The sequence below is a fragment of the Lissotriton vulgaris genome, chromosome 1_1 (genome assembly GCF_964263255.1).
Source record: "Lissotriton vulgaris chromosome 1_1, aLisVul1.2, whole genome shotgun sequence".
NCBI classification, from domain to species: domain Eukaryota; kingdom Metazoa; phylum Chordata; class Amphibia; order Caudata; family Salamandridae; genus Lissotriton; species Lissotriton vulgaris.
In genome coordinates, this window is record NC_141685.1 from 1111078098 (window position 1) to 1111099300 (window position 21203).

Genomic DNA, 21203 nt, shown 5'->3' on the forward strand with positions numbered 1-21203 from the left:
ACCCAGCATGATGATGTCTAGTGCCCACTTGTAAGAAATATGAGGGACCACTGATGTAGATGATGGGAAATACGACCAATTGAGTAGGAGGACGGGGAGAGGTAGCCAGCACCACTAAAATGTCACTGCTTTCTGTTGGAATCTCTTCCATGGGGGCACATTATTCTCTGCTGGAATGTTTGTGAATGCAAACGATTGCTGCCTGTAAGACTAATGTGGTTGATTCTGGTATTGGTGCTGATATTCATGTTGCGATGACTGATATTGGCCTGCAAGCTGCCTGAAACCAGATTTTGAAATATCAATGGCACAATCTATGATCTCTGCTGAGGTTCTTTCTCCCTCCTGTAGGATCTAACAGGCTTCCAGTTTACTGTTACCAAGTAACAGGTCGATGTACATGGTAAGGTCTGACTATATCTGGTCGTTGTAACAGCCCTGTTTTGCAAGAGAGTTGACAGCCTTGACTGTGGTGGCTGCTATAGATCAAAATCATTTACCAGTATTGTCAAGCTAGTGACCTTCCTTGTCGGAAGGTACAGAGATTAGAGTGGGTGGTTTTTCGGAATGGCGTGGTGCTGCATGTGACACCGCGGAATCTGGTTTCAGTTGACCAATTTGGCATGCAAAAGTACCTTCAGAAGCTTTATATTTTTTATCCAGTTTGGGAATGACTGCTGAGACTTTATTATTTTTAGGCCTTCTTGCCAAATAAAATCAATGATAGGGATTGATCGAATAGAGTTTTTGGTTGGTTCCTTAAAATCATAAAGGAAACAATCCGCTTGCTTCGATAATAATGGAAGATCAACTCTTTTGGCAGGTCTCTCCATCAAATTGTGGAATCCGCCAATATCCTCTGGTGGAGAATCTGCAGCTGGTGGGTGCTGAGGAGATGAAGTTGGTACTAAGTAATCCTGCCACTCGTTAGGGAGAGATGTAGAGTCTCTAATTTCACCCTCTTCTCTATCCTCATCGGTAGAAAAGTGATTGTCGGCAGGAGGATCCGCTATAAAAGATTAAACCAGTGAAGAAGACGGAACTGTGATTGGCCTTGATGGAGCTGAATGTGGTGGAATGAATGGTGTTGCTCTGCAGTTGTGCCAGATGGTTCCAGAAATCTATTATAATAATCTTGCAGCAGTTGTTCACTAGAAACCTGGGCATTTGGATAGATTGGTGGTGTGAATCATGGGAATATTCTTGTTGATATTGCTCAGCCTGCTCGTCCCCCGTGCAATATTCTTGGTAATACTGCTCTTTCTCATCGTCATTCTGACATTTGACATGAAGCTCAGATAGACTGTGAGCTATACTAAAATCCTCCACTTCTGAATGTTTGTCCTGGAGATGCGCTGGTAGAAGAGGGGGATCTTAGATGGCGATGTGTGCACTGGAAAGATCTCTTTATTAGAAGAGATGAACGTGAGTGGAAGGAAAGATGAGGACTACGTAAGTTGTACTATGGTTACTCACTCGCTGTTGAATCCTGCGCGGACAGTAATTTCATGGACAGTTCCCTCGTCAACGGTTCCCTCATCTACGGTTCCATTGTCAGCGGTTTCCTTGCCTTTATCGATGGTTCTTTGGTGGACAATACCTTAATTGACGGGCCCTTCGCTGACGAGTCTCTATTTAATATCGTCGACGTGTCCTTCAACGGCGGGTCTTGTCAATAGGCCCTTCATCTGCGATTATTTTGTGGACTGGTCCTTAAGAGAGGGAAGTTTAGTCTATGGACGCTTCATCAATGGGGGACTTCTTATTGTTGTCAGCGAGTCCCTCGATGACAAGTCCTTAGTGGACAAAGTTTTGGCCAATGGCTGATTCCATGTGGACAAAAGCGATGGGTGTAACTCAGGATTGCGCTCTGTGGGTGACCTATGGTGAGATTTTTTCACAACTTTTTGAGGGGATGGCAAAAAGTGTCTTTTACCAGTTCTAGACCTCTTTCTTAGATGCTACAGTCTTTGAAGACCCCTCGCTGTCCTCACCTGAAAGAGGGTAGTCCTTAATTTTAAGACTCTGGAGCCACACCAGCAATCTGTCTTTCCTATCTTTAAGCGTTTCTGGGAAAAGGTGTGGCACATTTTGCAATCCCTCACCTTATGCTCTAGATGAAGGCACTATATACACTGCTTGTGAGTGTCATCAATCTGTAGTCGCTATTTTCCACAGGTGTCACAGGACCTAAAAAGTCCTTTTTTAACCTGTTCTGACATGATGTCTAGTCAGAATAACTGTTGATATGGAGATATAAAGAAAATCCTGAAGGGAAATCTTCTCAGCAATTTGAATAAAGCTGAAAACTGAGCAGAGGCTCAGATAGACTCCTATCACACAACGTGCGGTAAGAAATATGAGGAACTCGGTCTCTCTTGGGAACATTCTAGAGGGTACTGAAACCTGATTGGTCAAAGGTTTACATTTTATCCTTTTTTAAAAAGGACATAGATAGGCTATAGAACCATGGTTCAATGCTATATCTATCTACTGTTCTTTTACACATTGCTTATTATGAAACCTTGGGACTCCTGCTTCTACGACAGGGAATGAATCAATCATGTGAATCTATAAAAGATCCAATACTGGAGAACGACTTTTCTCTCAGAAAAACTGTCCAGCGAGGAAACTGAATAAAAACACACAAGGATTCACCCATGAAGGCCCAAATGAACACAATTTTTGACATAAAAAGGCAGTCCCCACCTGACTGAGAAAATAAATTGTGATTAACATCTTAAAACCAACCTAAAAGCAAAAAGCTTTCAAAACAGCATGAAGGCTAAAAAAGGAATTGAGTGGAGCACAAAAGATGCCTCTCAGATGCATTTTACTGTCTAATTACAGGTGAAAGGTAGAAACCTATGTCCTGGGATCCTTTTCACATAGCTGGAAAAAACCTGCAAGACTGTCACTAAGTGGCATGTAAAAATCTGATGGTCCAAAGGTGGCCTCAAAGTCACAGCATCTTTTTTCTCTCTGCTAGAAGTGTGCCTATGATTTTCATTTCATTTTACTCACATTTTAAAAAGGGAAAATATTACGATTTTGAACCACATAGCTGCTGTATGTTTATAACACAATTTGTAGGTTATATTGGGCCTTTGATTATTTTGCTCCTTAGTTCATAGTTAGAAATGCAAAAATGTAACGCAAATGTTGCCTGTTCATCTGCATTTCATTTCTATGCTGACAAGATTTTCTCTCTGCTTTTAAAAGTGTCCTGAGTTGGACAATTTAGTGTTTATGAATATTAAGGAATATTCCTTGACAGAGAAATAAGAGCACCCTTCTGCATATACACGATAAAGCTTGTTAACACCCGTTGGAGCACCAGTTGCATGAGGGCCATCAGCACGTCATCATCTGCATTGAGAAGGGCCGGTATAGGGCGATTATCGATTTGTGACAGGTCCTGGCACTGATCCATCAATGCTTGTCTCAATCAATTGGTATAAAGTGTAAATAAAAAAGGTGCCAGGACCCAGCGTGCCAGGACCCAGCCCTGTCTTACCCCCCTCTCTAAGTTGAATGACCCAGTGCATTCACCCCTTGCCCCCTAGCTGATCCATGCTTTCGAACAAGAATGAAGTTGTCTCATGAAGTTTAGCAATGGAGCTTCCACTCCCATATTGGCCAAAATATTCCATAGTTTATAATTGTTCTACGAAGCAAAAAGCTGCAGTGAAATCTACAAACGCCAGATATAATCTGCAGTTTGGCCAGCATTTACTTCCCAATTAAGATGCTTTAAGTTTAATCCCTGCTCGACTGTACCTAGGCGTGGCCGAGCGCTGAACTGTAGCTCCGATAGGACGCTGTTATCTTCGGCCTAGTCTTGGAGTCTATTAAGTATGATACGCCCCACCACCATGACCAGGGAATCGAGCAGTGATATTGTCCTGTAACAAACGGGGTTCTGGCAGTCACCTTTCTTAAAGATTGGTACCAGTAATAATTCTGACCAAGTCGTAATAAAGCCTGAGGAGCAGCATGCTGCTATCACTGGAGTTAAAAGTGAGCACCATAGAAGCAAATTGGCTTTAAAAAGATCTACAGGGACACCATCGGGACCAGGTGCTTTCTCTCCCTCCCTAGCCTTAATTGCTCGGTTGACGTAAAAATAAAGATCTATAGGGTAATTCCTTGGGGCGGTTATTCCCTGCGTCAACTGTGTATCATCTGTAGCTGTCTTGTCTAATGAGTTCTTGTACATGTTTGAGTAGTGTTTCACCCAGTGATCTGCATCTATAGAGATTTCTATGGTGGGAATATCTTGGGCTGTCAGAAAAGGGGCATTTACTGCTCGCCAGAAAGCTGTGTTGTCTCTGGTCGATGTAACTTCACGCAAGGCGGTCCAGGCTTCTTTTCTATTTTTACCATTACGCTCTTTCAATACCTTTTTATATTCCCATCTACTAGCTCTTATTACTTGGCTATCTCTTGGAGGGTTGTGTAGAGCATGTTTCAATATTGTGTAAGCTTTTGTGCACCTAGAGTTAAACCATCCATGCTTTTGCTTATATACTTTTTTATTCTCCACCGTTAAAGCATCCTTTATTCCACTGGTAATCTGTGCGAAAGATTCTAAGATTTCAACATGGGGAGTCGTCTCATCTAGGCAGGCTAAAAAGGGTGTTTGATATTTACCCACTAGTTTCTGTGTAAATACAACTGGGTCTACTTTGGACCAACATAAATAATAGCCATTAATTTTATTCAAGATATATCCTGGACCAAATGTGTTGACTTCCCCTTAATATTTATAGCCATATTAGGAAAAGAAAAAGATACACTCAGAGGAAAATGATTGCATAGGGCATTGTTATGTGTTTTGAAACCTGTGAATCTTGTTGAGTGTCTATTTGATGTAATTATATAGTCAATAGTCGAAATTGCGCCTCTACTGTTAAATATGTGATCAAAAGGGACCGATGGAATACATAACTCATTAGCAAATCCTTAGTCAAACATAAACAGTATCTCGTTTAAACAGTTCCCCTAGTTTGAATGAGTCAAATGAGAGTATATGGTATTATCATCAGATAGTATTCCACAATTCTCCCCGATAAACTAACACAATGCAGTATTAAAATCCCCGCCCCAATGGACAAACAAATCTTTTGCAATTTCATTATGTATGTTATTGAGATTGTTACTCAGTTTTCTCAAAACCCCCAGAATTAAATCGGACAGGGCATTATTATAAAAGTTTACCACAACTATACAATATTCGTCAATTTCGATGATAACAGTTTGATAATAAATTGCTAAAATCTTCAATGTTATCTTAATCACATTCATGTAATTTGCCACATACGTACATAGCCCACCCTTAGATCTCCCATGTGCAGATTGTACCGCTGCAGTGTGGAAGGTCCTATTCCCACTAATGTGCATGATATCCTCTACTCAAGTTTCTTGAAAACAAAGAATATTATAATTCTCTACAAGGTCCAACCATAGGGGTGGGTTTGATATTGTCGACCGTATGCCTGCAATGTTCTAAACTCGCGCACAGCATTGATTGCTTCTGTTTTTGTCTTCATAGTTAGTTTCATTTACCTTCTGTGGAGGACCTGAACTTATGGGTATGATATCTGGGATTAGACCTATTTCTCGGTTTACCCTCGCACCGAAACTAAACAATAGAGTATTGGAGCCTATATGGGAACAACATGAAGTCCTTGTTAGCATACCTACAGTTATTCCTTTATCTGGTTTTCTCATTTTATTCCTATAGCAGTTTGGTTAAATTAGTCTCAGAACTTAATCACTATATGCACCTCTTACACGTGGAAGGTGCTGAAAATCCAGCCCAGAACCCATGTAGAAAAAACATAAGATCTCCTTTTCAAGGGAACAGCAGGATGCATCTCTTTAGCAACTGCTGAATGAAAAGCACACAAAAGAAACAGCCATGAGGAAAGGCTGAGGTCGAAAGAGGTTTAATGAGGATTGTTCACATAAAACTCTCTGATGTGCTTAACAGAGGTATTGGGTGGTGAATAAGGCTGTCGTGTTAGCAGCTACTTGCATCTTCCCCAAACAAGAGAAGTGTCTAAGGTGAGAGGTCACAGAAGCAACCTCAGTAACTGAGTAGAGACTGAAACCCGCCATATTAAGCAGCTTTGATTGAGAACACCCTAATATAACAAACTGCAGAAATCTAAGAAAACGGCCCCGAGACAGGACACAGGATTTTTTCCCTCAATGACCAGACAAAATGTCAAAAATCAAACTGGATAGATTACAAATACTAAATTATTAAATGAAGATCTTAATACTGCAATATTAAATAAATAACAAGGATTTCCAGTCCGACAGAGAGAAATTTAAAAGTGTGTGCCTCTCTAAAGATCCAACACCTGATATGAGCTAGTAACACTGGTATCGAAAATAAAAGGACTAATCTTTAAAGAGGGCAGCCAAAGAGCAACACTTCCTGATTTAGTTCCCAGTATTATAAGAGAGTGCTACTCAGTTGTGGAGAAGGGGGGGGGGGGGGCATGAGCTTGTTGTTACCTCCTTGCACAAACTGAGGAAGCTTGACTGTTTCTTCTCCATGAGGGCAGATGGCTGAACATTTCCTTCCACTAAAGTAGAGTAGGTATGGTGTTCTGTAGCTGATGACATTCTATGATTTCTTACCTGTATGAGAGGTTAGAGTACCGCTTAGAGGAAGAGGATAGGGGGAGTGCCTCCCTCCTTTCTCAGTTTTTAAGTCATTATGTCATTTTGATGAGAGGAGCCTGACGATTCTTATTCCACGGAAAGAGACTGCACTTTGAGGCTTCGGTGAGAAGCTTCCTTTCCCATGTTAGACCATGTGTCATTGAATGAGTCACGAGTGGGAGAACTTAACTCTTCCTGCCCTGAATGAGCATAGAGCATAGAGACTTACTCTGTAGCTGTGGACAGGAGCTAGACTAGAGGTTCCAATGTAGGTAAAGGAGGGGCAGGTTCACATTAGATTTTCAGAATGACCACATCATTTAAAGACAATGATTTTAAATAAGACCCATTTACTTGGTATGTGGGCATCCTGAAAATGGGTATGTTTCTTTCCCTCCTAGACCTACACTACACACTTATGCTCTAGACCATGGGTACTCACAAACTTTCTCTCGTGGGCCAAATTTACAGTGTGGTTTGTGTCCGAGGGCCGCACCGGTGGGGGCGGGGTCAGTGGGGGAGGGGCGGGGCTAGAGCAACAACAAAAAACTGTGACCATGAGGTTGAACACCGGTCCCTGCAGCGGACGCCTTTGTCCACTGAGCCAACAGAGCCGGCACACACACATCTCTGTCTCTCTCTCCCTCTATCTCCCTCTCTCTCAACCTCTCTCTCCCTATTTCTCCCTCTGTCTCACTCCCTCTCAATCTCTCTCTCTCCCTCTCTATCTCTGTCTCACTCACTCTGACTGTCTCACTCCCTCTCTCTGTCTCTGTCTCTCTCTCTCTCTCTCTGTGTCTCCCTCCCTCTACTTCCCTCTCCCTTTCTGTATCCCTCTCTCTCCTTCCCTCTCCCTCTCTGTCTACCTCCTCACTCTGTCGCCCTCCTGACTCTGTCACCCTCCTCACTCTGTCGCCCTCCCCCCTTCCTCCTCCCTCCCTCTGTCTGTCACCCTCCCCCCACCCTCCTCCCCCATCTGTCTGTCACCTCCCTCCCTCCCTCCGTCCCTCTATCACCCTTCACCCTCCCTCTGTCTGTCACCCTCCTCCCTCCCTCTGTCGGTCACCCTCCTCCCTCCCTCTGTCTGTCACCCTCCTCCCTCCCTCCTCCCTCTGTCTGTCACCCTCTTTTTGCTTCCCTTTTCCTCCCTCCTTCGCTCTCCCTCTCTCCCCCTCCCATTCCCTCCCTCGCTCTCCCTCATTCTGCCTCCCTTTCCCTCCCTCCTTTCCCCCCCTCCACCCTGCCTCCTTTCCCTCCCTCCCCCTCTGTCTGCTTCCCTTTTCCTCCCTCCTTCGCTCTCCCTCTCTCTCCCTCCCTTTCCCTCCCTCCCTCACTCTCCCTCTGTCTGTGTCTGCCTCCCTTTCCTTCCTTCCCTCGCTCTCCCTCTCTCTGCCTCCCTTTCCCTCCCTCCCCCTCCCTCGCGCTCTCTCCCTCTCCCTCCTTTTCCCTCCCTCGCTCTCCCCCTGTCTGCCTCCCTTTCCCTCCCTCCCTCGCTCTCCCTCCCTCTCCCTCCTTCACTCGCCCTCTGTCGGCCTCCCTTTCCCTCCCTCGCTCTCCCTTTCTCTGCCTCCATTTCTCTCCTTCGCTCTCCCTCTGTCTGCGTCCCTTTCCCTCCCTCCCTCGTGCTGCCTCTGTCTGTCTCCCTTTCCCTCCCTCCCTCTCCCTCCCTCCCTCGCTCTCCCTCTGTCTCCATCCCTTTCTCTCACTCCCTCTGTCACCCTCTTCATCTCTCCCTGCCTGTCTGTGCCCGGGCTGAGACAGCTTCAGGGCACCCACACACACTCAGCCGCACCCAAGCACTTCACAGGTCTTTAAAAGACCATTTGTATGTTAATGAGGCTTTTGTCTTTCACCTCTTAGCGCCCCTGCAGCTCCACTCTGACTATCACTGGAATGCCCGGGCCCCCACAGAGCAGCAGAGTCTCAGCCCTCCGTGTTTGCAGACACTCGGGCCGTACTATGAGTACACGTGCTCTAGACCGTTGTGATAGCAATCAGAATGCCACATTAAGAATGAGGACATGGGCAAATATGGGTAAAGGTAGTCCTCAGTGTCTTATGACAGTAGACATTTAGCTTGTTCATCTCTGCAAAAGGGCTGGAGTGCAGCTCTGTGGCTCAGGCTAGGAGGAAATTTGACTCTTTCATAGTAGGACAAGAAGTCTGTGCTGTGTCTAAGACACGAGTGGCTTGCCTATTCTTAACAGTGTACAGAGGGCCCAGGATGGGGCTAAGGACAAGAGAAGCTTGGCTCGTCTCATGTTCATCTCTGTGCTCTAATGATCATAAGAGTCCTCAAAAGCCCCACAAATGAGAATGACCACTTTTATTTTAGACCCCAATTCCCTAAAAGGAATATAAGCAATTAGAGTAGCACACGTCTTACACTACTGGGATTTTGTGGTTAACACTGAATTTGTAATATCTTACCAAATTCTAGAAGCAGTAGTTATTCCTCATCAGCATGTGTTAGATGTTTTAGCTCAGGGAATGTGATTATATTGCTGTCTGGCTTTCCCCGTTGGAACTGCTTAGGCTGGAGATGACACCTCCTCTCTACGCTGAGGGTCTGTTTCCAAGCTAGTTTTGGGTTCCTCACAGTGGATCATGTCATAGCAATTTACCTTTCTAATAAGCTTTTTCCTGCCGTAGAAATCAATGATGGGTTCGTCTGTCTTGAAGTATGATTCCATTCTTCTTTTGATTGCCTCTTCGTTGTCATCGAACCTGTGACTGGTCTGTCCTCGTATAACAAGGCGCTTCACCATAGTTTCTGCTGAACATTCAAACACCACCACAAGGCTGGGATGGCCAATCTAAATAAGCAAGAGGTATAGCATTGGTGGAAAAATTATACCTCACAACAAAGATCAAAAATTGTGGCAAAGGTATTTTGAAATAAAAATGTTTATGTTTTCAACAAGTAACAAATCTAATTAGACCAAAAAATACACAAGGATGAAAGGCAGAGAAATAAAAAACTGAAAAAACATAAGCAAGGGAGAAATAAGGGATAACAAAGAACCCACAAGAGTGAGATGAAACAGCAGGGAGAGTCTTGTGGTCACTTAAAGAGTAATGAGGTGAAGCAGCCTTGATATTCGCTACGTCGATATTCAATGGTTTTGGCCGCAGGCTTCAAAGCAAAGCTTCAGACCCCAATAATATGTTTTTTTTAAATTAAGCACTGCCTTTCCTCTCCTGACCAGCACCCCACTGTTTTTTGTCTATATAGACGACTTCACTGGCCAAACGGGACTATAGAATCACCTCAGCTTTCAAGGTCAAATCATTTGATGCAAAGGGGCTATCTCACAGGCGCTTGTGTTCCATGATGAACTGTGAAGACACCCCAAACCCAATGGCCAAGAATGCATTGGTTTATGATGAAAGAAAATTATTTGGGAAAACTGAAACAGGGATGTAGATAAAGCAAACAAATGCGGATTAAGATAAGAGTAATTGTATGATGTTTGACAAATGACAGGGGACTCATAAAGGTTTTCAGTTATTGTGCCAGAGATATTCATTCAATATACAAGTCAAGTCAAGTCAAATAATCTTTATTTCGGTCGTAGACCATAAAAGATACATACATACAATCAATATCATTACTAATATTTATAACTCTCAAAAATAGGAACACAATCCAGTTATCATTCAATATGTAAAAATGTAAGAAATATAAAAATATTAAAAAGGACACAGGTTTGCAATTCTTGATTGGTATCTGGGAGGTGAATAAAAATAAAAAAATATTTTTTAATAAAAAAGGCTCTTCTCCTGCGCCACATATTGATGAAGCGCGAAACAGAGAGGTGTTACACTTAAGTATTCTGAGGGCCTCATTATGATATCTAAACCCCAGATTTCTGCAAAGTTGGAAAAGCCAACGTTGCCGTAGGGATTTATACTTTGGGCAGAAGAAGAAAACATGGGACTCAGTCTCTTCCTTGGCCCCACAAGCGGACATTCTACTGACTTGTTGTACGACTATTTATAGGAGAAGACCCTAAGTGGGAGTGTGCCATATCAAATTGCAAATAAAGTTTTCTCACTGCACTGGGTAGTACCACGTCTAGGAACGGCTCCACTTTATATTCGTCTTTTATATTAAAAACCTTAAGGGTAAGTGAACCCAGGCCAGAATTACTAAGGGTATCTGTGATTTTCAGTTATTGTGCCAGAGATATTCATTCAATATACATCTATCTAGTAAGCTCAGAGAAAGCGAGTGTACTTACCATTCTTTCAAACTCTTGAGCCTGGCCGACTTCTCTGGGGAACCCATCTAACAGGAAACCTTTGGAGGCCTCTGCTTTAGTTAGTAGGGCATCTTTGAGCACAGTCATGACGATATCCTGTACAACATGAAAATATTAAATTTCAGTGAATGCCTTCTCTCGAACCTAACCCCGTCCCTAAAGACTGTAGGACTGACAAATTGTGTGCCATGCTGCAGCTTTGTCAGTCTGGGGTTAAAGAACAGGTTACTTGCTGTTGTTCAACATAATGAAATATTCATAAAATGTATAAAGAATAAATATTTCAACCCTGCTATGTAAGATGCCGGAACACCTGTTCCAAAGAGAAACTGCATTGACATAATAAAGATTTTACATAATATAATGTTGCCTATTTAAAACAAGTTGCGACTTTTATTGGATGGAAAAAATAAATAAATGATAACCCTCATTTAACAACATTTGTTAATATTTTCAATTAATAAGAAAACGTCAGTTGTGTGACTAAATATATGGCATCCTCACAAACAAAGAATGTACAACTGACAGTTTAAAGATGCTGGCTGCTTCATTATTCCAGGATGCATTGTTTTGTGCGAGTACAGCCCGTTTTTTTTTTAGCTCACTGGAGCAGCAATTGAAAAAACTAATTGCATTTGGCCTTTACATCCATTTTTAGGTTTTGCCTAGCGTTGCAGAACATGCGCTGCCCTCTCTGCGAGATCTATTGTCGTCAAGTTGATTTCGGAAGTGGAGTGGAAGCTCTGCCCATGCTTTTGATTGGCTTGCGTCACACTTTATGCTAAACGCTCGCTTTTGAATTGGAGTGAGGCTTGTTTGTTCCCGCCCTATCTCCTTTTGGCCCCCGCCCACCCGGACTGGATTTTTTGCTTGCGCACAGCGTCCCTTCCGCCTTACTGCACACTCACAGACAGTAAACCCTGGACGGTGGCAAGACATGACATCTTTAAACAATTAAGCACAATACTTGAACAGGTAATAAACATAGATAAAAGGGCTGCCGACTTTGTAACTGGGGAGTCGGGTTCGAGTCCCGACTTCGGCTCACATTCCGGTAATTCTGGGCACGTCCTTTTATAGCCCCGTACTTTAAAAAATTAACGTGACCTTGAGTAATATAACTGGTGCTTGTGAAAAGTGTTCCAGCACCCTTTGGCTGAGTTTGCGATATATGAAAATAGAAAAAACAATGCAGGAGTGTTCTGAAACAATTCCTTGAAATGCTGTACGCAGTTACATCTTAGAAAGCATGCATCAGTTGTCCCTTCTAGAATTTTGTCCCTCATGCCAACATTTTGGATTTGCTGCCAACCTGGTTTGCCAGCCTTATCCCTGCCCCAGGCGCGGAGCTAAATGTTTTAATGATTGCCCTATTTTTAACAAAAGGAATAAGTACTGCCATTGATTATTTCCTGGCCTGGAAAAAGGATTTTGTCTTCAAACAAAGCAAAACTTTTCTTTTTACTGGACAAGGTTCTAAGTATACTGGTTACAGGGAGTCCCGAAGATAAAGTCATGAAATGTTTCAATATTTGATGGTCTAGTCAACACCAGGAAGCAGTTCCCTACAAAAATAAGAAAGGTCTCTGGTCGTAAGAAAACAGTGTCACTGGGTCAGTGTTGCTATCAGGAAATCTAAAACAAGCATTTGCAATGCAATAGGTCTCAATTTACACAAGTTTAAGCTATTGGCATTGTAAATGACAGTGCCTTTTATTAATGTTTTAAAAACGAAAACAAAAATAAAAGGCATTGTCATTTACAATGTCAATAGCTCAAACTCGAGTAAATGCAAGACCAATATTGCATTGCAAATGCTTGTTCTTTATTATATACAGTGGGACATTTTTCATCTGCATTCAACGTTCTATCTTTATATTAAAATCTTTTATCTTTAGAGATACCATTTACTCTTCGTAAAATCTTCCATACAGTCTCTAGATGGTTATTTTTACAAGATTTCACCCCATGGGTAAAAAGTATCCAGAGAATTTAATGATACCATTACTGTGACCTTTTACGATGGTTAGTTGATCATGAGTGGGGGAAATGAGTGCATCACTTGCTTGCCATTGCATGTGCTGAGGTCGTTCTTAATATCGAGAAATCAATATTGAGATACCTTAATAATCATAGCCTAAATATTGAGAACCAAATATCCAGGAAATAAGTGTATATATGTAAGTATAGATTTGTTGTTCTTAAATCCACATCAACGAACCTTGATGATAAATATTAGGTACAGACAATCTATACTAACTGACATGTTAATATTTTGACCCTCAATATTTTGGCTACCATATTAAGGTATCTCGACATATCCCTATTGATATTCAGTACCTACACTGTGTGATGATGGAAACAGAAAAAAGGCTAAGATAGGAAATGTTTTGGCAGATGGGCTGAACTTTCCAGTCTTCATTGAATGCTCACCGATCTACCACACTCCCAATAGTGACTCAAGGATTCTGTTGACATATCTGCATCTTCACATCTTCTTGATTATATCATACAGGCAACTTCATTTGGGGGGTGGGGCAGATGGGTTGGGAGGAGGAGTGGCTTAGGTACAGTCCCGACGATGAGAGAGCCTCAAATGTAACCTTTAGAAAACAATTGCATTTTAAATCTTACATATGTAAGCCACTTTGTGAATTCTCTGATGAAAAGGCTATTCAGTCAGTGTACTTGGCACAGATATCCAGGCTTCAAGGTCTATGGAAGCCTCATTCGCATTAGAACTCTCATTGAGGAATCCTTTTGGGACGGACATTAAATCTGCCTTCTCACAAGGCAATGTGTATGCATATTTCTCTGTGCACAAGCACAGTAAACTGAAGAAGGCATCACTAAAATACCCCTTCAATGATAAAAGTACCACTGAACAGCTAGATAGACCCAAATCTAAGACAAAGATTCCTGGACAAAATGATCTCCATTACTAGAACTTTAGCCCTGCAATGCCTTAAGAAAGTTTTCAAAGGAACGATTCTGAATCTAGAGCAGATTCTCAGGCCATGTTTTCATAGCATATGTTACTCTCTATCTCTATTCACAGCTGAAGCATGCCTTTCACGTGAAAGTGATATAGACGAGCCGGATGAGGAATATCTTGCTCATATCACAATGAAATGGCTTGAAAATATAGAAAGGGAAATGCTAATGGGACCACTTCGTCTGACTGAAATAATAGCAGCACTGAAAGACATACCAATGACAAAGCGCCAGGATCTGATGGCCTGACCGTGGCCTTTTATAAAGCATATTAGGACAGACTTGTCTCACATCTGATGAACCTCTTTGAGGAAATGGTAAAATACAGCTGTATGCCACCAACTATGAGAGAAGCTATATTGATTACACTTCTTAAACCTGGGAAGCAACCAGACTAATGTGCTTCCTATAGGCCTCTGTCACTGCTCAATACAGACGCCAAACTGTATGCAAAGATCCTAGAGAATAGATTGGCCCCACTGCTACCAAAATTGATCGGACCTGAGCAGACTGGATTTGCCCCGCACCGCTCTCTCACATGTAATTTGCGAACCTTCTTTGACTACATGGCTCGTATTCACAAAAAGATAAAGGCAGCAGCATTATTTATAAACATAGAGAAGGCTTTCAACTCTATAGAGTGGCGCTTTCTCTATGCAGTCCTTAATAGAGTGGGAGAAGTCTTCCTTAAACTTATACAGGTATTATACGCTAATCCCATAGCACACGTCCGGGTGAATGGAGTTCTTTCCTCAAAGGTTGTAAACACAAGAGGCACCAGACAGGGCTGCCCGCTCTCGCCACTATTGTACGCCTTAGTGGTGGAGCCACTGATGTGTGTCATGCGGGAATACCACATCCACAGAGGGATTCGATCCCCACAGTATAACCTAGTTATAGCTGCCTATGCAGATGACACATTGTTATACATACGTAACCCAGAACAAAATCTGCATCCAATGTTAAAGAAAGCGGCGCTATTTGGACAACATTCCAGTCTGAAGATTAATTGGAATAAATCAATAATATTCCCTCCTACCCCGTTAGCCACAAAGGTTTGCACAGATTACCCTATAGAATGGGCTACGGAAGCGGTGCGATATTTGGGGATACAGGTACACACAGACCCTGACATAATAATTCGGGAAAACTACGGCCACGCAACTCAGAAACTAAAAGAGCCCATTGACAAATGGATAAGGTTCCCGTTGTCCCTACTGGGTTGCATCGCTATAATGAAAATTATTGTATTACCTCGCTTTCTGTTTTTTGTTTGCTAATATTCCCATTGTACTGTCCAAATTATTTTTCCAAAACATTAGAACCCAAATGATACAATTAGCCTGGGCAGGGAAAAACCTGAGAGTCAAGTGGGATATTCTTATTAAACCATATGCAGAGGGGGGACTAAATGCTCCAGATCTGGAAAGGTATTACAGAGCGGCTCAGGTGTTGCATGCCCACTATTGAATACACAGACTCTGGGACCTACCTCAATTGCATATCGAAAGAAACGCTGTTGCACCCAGCCTGCTGCCGGGAATGTTGATGGAGGGTGCCAGGGGCATCCCGTACGTAACAGACCCGACAGTCTGCACTAGGACTCAAATGCAAAACGTGGCTAGGTCACAGCAGATAGAACTCATGTATACACCAAAAGGCCTATAGAATGGTATGGCTGGTTGCCTATGGGAAAGGAAACGGTGGTTAAGCAAACACTTCACAAATTAAAAATTGAACGAATTGGGGATCTATTTCATGAAGGGGTGATGAAGAAATGAGAGCAAGTACTCGTTCACACTCCCCAAGCCAATACTCTAGATGCATATAGTTATCACAGACTGTGCCAGGCTATGCACGATTTACTGGTAGATTAGCTGGCAGAACCACCGGAGTTGAAGACACTAACTTATTTAATGCAAGCCATCTCACAGCCAGGGTCGGATTGGTAACCCAGCTGTGGGCTGCTTTTTTGGGCAGTCTGGAGGCTGTCTATGCTGTTAGAATGCAGCCAGCGCCCCAGTGGTTGCCTGAGTGGCCTTTCTAGAGGCAGAAGGGTGGAGTTATCACTCCCTTTCTCTCGCTGGGCTGGCCCAATAATGTATGCTGATTGAGCGGTGGCAGGGGGCCTGAGCAGAAGTGGTCTCACTTGCATTCATATGTGGCTCAGTAGTGGGACCTAATCTTTGCATTTTTTTAAAATCTAAGTGAAGTTAATAAAACATGCCCCCCCCCCCCCCCCCCACCTCCTTCCTTTACATAAAACTTTGCTGAAGCAGTGTTTGGTGGAAAGGCAATACGCAAATGTGGGACACTGTTTTTTGGTGTGGCTGGGTTGATTTTTGATCCCAATCCAACCCTTGTCACATCGCTACATGAGATAAATAAGAGTTTCCCATGTAGCCTCCCTATCAAAAACACAGATGGAATGGCAAGATGATTTAGGAGTGGAAATTACCGAAACACAATGGATAGATGCTATTATCATAAAACGGGAGACACAAACTTATACATTATAAATATTTACAGAGAGTATATTATACACCTGCCAGACTACATAAATATGGCTTACTGGAGAATGATAGGTGCCAGAGGTGCAATATGGCGAATGTGGGATTCATACACTTGGCGTGGGAATGCCCTGGGATACGGAATTCTGGAAAGCACATATAGTATACTAAAAGAGATGCTTGCACTCCCGATCCCAGAGTCACCGCTGGTAGCACTACTGGGATATGATAAGGATATACTGAAAGTAGGGCGTAGATTGGCTACTATTTGCCTTCTCCTGGCAAAACGGAGAATCGCAATGAGATGGCTGCGAGGTCCACCACTACCGAAGGTTGCGGACTGGTTTGCGGACTTGGCACACTGCTCCATGCGCACAGATAATTATAATCCCCTCCTTCCAGAAAAAAACAGACCTAAAGAAATATGGGGTCGATATAGGGAAGACATGATAAAAAAAAGGCAGTGGGAGAAGCGGTCTCAGTGGACCCGGAGGCAACAGGATTGAATGATGGGGAAGGGAACACATCCAATGTTCCTGTGAACGATTGAACATTTCAATGCAGTGGTATGATGCTAAAATGGAAATTTGTATCAAGTGTAAAAGAGCAGGACATGGCAGGTGTGATGTTGGAGGGTAATTGGGAGTGGGAGTAACTCTGTCCATAAAACAGGTGCTATTATATGTGTGCATCTGAAACTGTAATGACACAATGATTAGATATTGTACTGCTTGTCTGACTGTTAACGGAAAAAGCATTAAATAAAAATAAATTAAAAAAAGATGAGGTCTGCTACCAGAAGTAATCTTTGTTCCTCTGCTATCCACCTGTTATTAATAGGTGAATGTTTCATGATGAAGCAAGGCCAACTTTACACCTTCAGTCTTCCCGATGAAACCTCTTTTCTCCTTTGACTTTTTTTGTCATACCTATTTTATGGCAAGTATAAAATCATTAAATATTGGTAGCATTCTGTGTGATTTAGACATCTCTAAGTTATATTTCGGACCTCATAGTTCGATACGTTAAATGAATGGCTAGGAGTTTATTCTACATTTGTTTGACAGAGTAACAAGTCACAAGATAATGCAAACCAATTAGAGGTCTGAACTTAATAAGCCATCCATAAGCACCCAGACCCTAACAGAGCCAACTGTAAAACTTCTGAAGAATGTATTTGTTATCCACTGTGTAATTCAAAAGTGCTTTGGAATGTCTGAGATCAACATCTGCATCTCAGGGCAACTTATGAGCAGGGCGTCTCGCAATGTTCTGAGTTAGGGAGCTGAATCTCCCATCATCCTGAGTTCCAGACAGACTTTCACTGAGTCCGAGCACGGATTGGCTGCTTTCTGTAGAAGCAGAACACGTTCACACATTGAAAGAAATGTGTATCGCCAAAAGGATAACCAGTATGGGAAATAAGAATTGAAATGCCATTTTTACCGCCATTATACCAGAAGGATACAATTTTTGGGTTAAATCAAACCCTCGTTTTTGTAGGGTTGTGGGCCTTAGGCCCTCATGCTAATAAAGACTGCGACACGGACACACTGGCTGCATGGTGCAACTGGCCCAGAGCACGTGGGCTCGGCCTCTTTTATTTAAGCTGTGTCACCTGACCAGTGACATTAGTGGTGGGTGGGTGTTTATTGTAGCTACAGGCTCAGCACTAGAATGCTGACTTACGCTGGGGCATTACATCCCTCCCAAAATTGGTAAAAATCAAACCAACTGAAAAGAGTCCAAAAATCCTGTGGGGAAAAGAAAACATGAAAATGTACCAATTGGACTTATGTTTTCAAACAAGTCTATTTTGCTGCTTGCAGGCCGCAAACAGTGTAGTTCCTGCATCGAGGACTAACAGTTCTCTGTGGCCCGGCTCGCAGTTGTTCGGCGGGTTCATACTTTGTCCGTGTCGTCTGGACGTTGTTCTCAGCCCTGCCTTTTGCTTTGCTCTCTTGGTGACGCTGAATAGTTAAAGAGAGAGATGGATGACATGGGTGGAGTGTGTCTTCTGGCTTCTTTTCTCCATGCTGGTTCCGCGATGTTTCCGGGCAGGCTTCAGTGTGTCTCTTGGCAGGTGAAGAGAGTAGGTGCAAACATCTCCCTCACTAGGATGCCCCTCTCGCCGGTGTTCTTCTCTCACAAGACGTCCGGGAGGACCTCTTTACCAGGTTTCCACTGGACTGGTGTTTTCGGTCGCGTTGCTCCACCATAGCCTTCGGGCTGTGAGCAGGGCGCTCCACGAGCCTCACCGTTGTGTCCTAGTTCCACCTGAAGGTTGAGTTGTCGACTCTTTTCCTTGCTCGCGAGGCTTTCATCCCCGAGGGTCCTGCAGATGCGCATCTGTAGATCTGTCTCCCGTGCGGGACTTGCTGCCACCAGAGCCCCTTGAGGCCTCTGCTTCCTGGGTTGCCACGGGCTGGTGCGAGGTGGTCAGTTCCTCGGCTTCCGGAGGAGTAAGCAGTCTCGCCATCCATTCTTCCGTTCAACCCCAGAGGTAGATGTCGCTAACAGTCTAGCTTGCTCTCTTCTGCGATCGCCATGTGGATGGCTCATGGGTAGCTGTCTTCGGTCTGGGCTGCCAGTGCTCTTGCCAGGCCTTGTCTTCCACTGCACTCCGGTGTTCCAGTGCGGCCTTGTTCTCCAACGCACTCAGGTGTTCCAGTGCCTGTCACCTTCCTTCTTTCCGCAAGGGCAGCTTCTTCTTGCAGTGGCAGCCTGCCACTCTGATTTCTCCTTCCTTCTTTCTCAGTGGTGTACTCCGATCTTTCTTCCTTCTTCTTGAGATGGCAGTGTGCCACTCTGATTTCTTCTTCCTTCTTCTTGCTGTGGCAGTGTGCCACTCTGGTTTCTTCTTCCTTCTTTTCTCAGTGGCCACTCTTCTTCTCTTCGCGACGCAACCTGGCCCGATCTTCTTCATCTTTCCTGGCCAGGCTTCCCTGTGCAGTGCGCGCACTCTGCACGTGTCCTCCTGGTCTTGTCCTAGTCCTAGGACACTATCTTCTTGTCACTTAACTCCCAGGGTTAGCGTCGCGACCTTCACTTCCTCTTTCTGTCGCTTCCGTTACTTTGTGGTGTTGAAGTTCGTTGGTCCATATTCACGGACCGCACCTTGGCTGAACTTCTTGGACCTCGTGCTGGTCCCTTCTGCCGATGTCCAGCAGGTAGGCTTTGTGGTGCTGAGCTTCTTGGACCTCGTGCTGGTCCCTTCTGCCGATGTCCAGCAGGTAGGCTTCGTGGTGCTGAGCTTCTTGGTGCGACCATCTGGCTGGTCGACTTCGTGCTTTGTGACCAGGCTGAGTGGTCCGGTTGCTCGTGTGTTGAGTCTTTGATGCTGCGGGTTGTCTGCGCAACCATTTTCTTTGCGTCGCAGTTTGGCTTGCTTTGGTGCGCAACTGGGTGCGCTATTCGGGTGTCCCTTGTGACTTGCTGCTTTGGGCCAGTGCTGTCCGCACTGCGGCACATTTGCGTCATGCGCTATTGCACCTCCTGTTGCTGGGTTCCATAGTTACCGTTGGTTCGTGTGGTGGTGCTCCTGTCTTCGCCGTTCTCCTGCAGCGATGGCCTGTGGCCACCAGGCATCGCTGTGCTCTCTTCCGGCGTGGCGTAGGTGCTTCTGGAATGTTGCTTCTGGAGGGTTGCGTCACCACTCCATTGACCTTCTTCTGGTCTTGCTTCTTCTTTGCGTTATTGGTTGCGATCCTTTGGAATGTCCTGTGTGGAGTTGCTGCACTCCTGACGCGCTTCTGGGTCTTCTGGAGCGTTTCTGGGGTTCTGTCGCGTTCTTACTCTTCTGGCGCACTCCTGCGCCGTCGCCTTTTATCTTCTCAGGTTGTGTGGAGTTCCTTCACTCCTTGCGCCTTTCTGCGCATCGCAGTGCTGTGCTAGTCCGGGTACCTGTGTATAGTCCTTGCGCTCCTGGCGCACTCCTGTGCACTCCCTTGTCGGTTTTGTGGCATTTCTCTCTCTGTGTGGTGTCTGTGCGCCAGTCCTGCGCAGCTGCTTGGCGTTGCTGTGCCAGTCTTGTGCTGCTGTGTGTCATCTAGCACCTGCGGTCCGATCTTCAAACTGCCCACTGTTGCGTTTCCTCCTTGAACTATGCAGATACCTTGATCTGCTGCTCACTTGTCCTTGGGCTTGCTCCAGTCCTGTTAACGGGTTTATTGGGATTTGCAGGTGCAATTTCACAATTGGCTACTAGGTGGCAGGGTTACTTCACTTCGGTTTCAGCAACCGGCAGCTTTCTGCATGCTGCGGTCTTCGTGTACATGAAGGCATTGCCCAGGTTTACTTTGCTTGGCTCCGGACCTCACGTCTTTGGCATGGTAGGTTATTTTATTTTATTTATACTCCGGGCCATGCTGGGGCCACAATGCACGTTCAGTGCTCTGGCAGGGGGGACCTCTTCTCATCCTCAGTAGGCGGCTCCTGTCTCGGCCGCCCGCAGTTCTCTCCTGTGTCGCGCAGCAGGCTCCTTTCCTCCACGGGTTGCACAGGGAGGGGTGTTGATGCTGCCCTGATCGGCCACGAGCTCCTTAACAAGCTCTCAGTTACCTCGGGCCGTTCGGAACCACACAGCATGCTGGTGTGCTCTCCGCTCCTGCACTGTGGGAAACTCTTCCTCGGCCAGTCACAGCTGCTTCCCGGGGCACGGGCAGGCAGTTTGGCTTGACGGGAGGACTCCGCTTTGACGCGCTAAGTTGCTTTCCTTTGTAGCGCCTTCCCGACGGCATTTTCCTCGTACTGGATG

At 44.5% G+C, this 21203-nt stretch overlaps 1 protein-coding gene across 1 annotated transcript in view; it reads right to left on the bottom strand.

Annotated features, from left to right (window-relative positions):
• Positions 1-21203, bottom strand: part of LOC147748699 (adenylate kinase isoenzyme 1-like) — a 485769-nt gene that overhangs the window by 192276 nt on the left and 272290 nt on the right. Inside the window, exons 3-4 of the mRNA XM_086963633.1 lie at positions 10923-11039; positions 9303-9494 (exon numbers count right to left, since the gene is read on the bottom strand). Coding sequence (XP_086819759.1) covers positions 9303-9494; positions 10923-11039 — 309 coding nt within the window. The remainder of the gene's footprint in view (positions 1-9302; positions 9495-10922; positions 11040-21203) is intronic.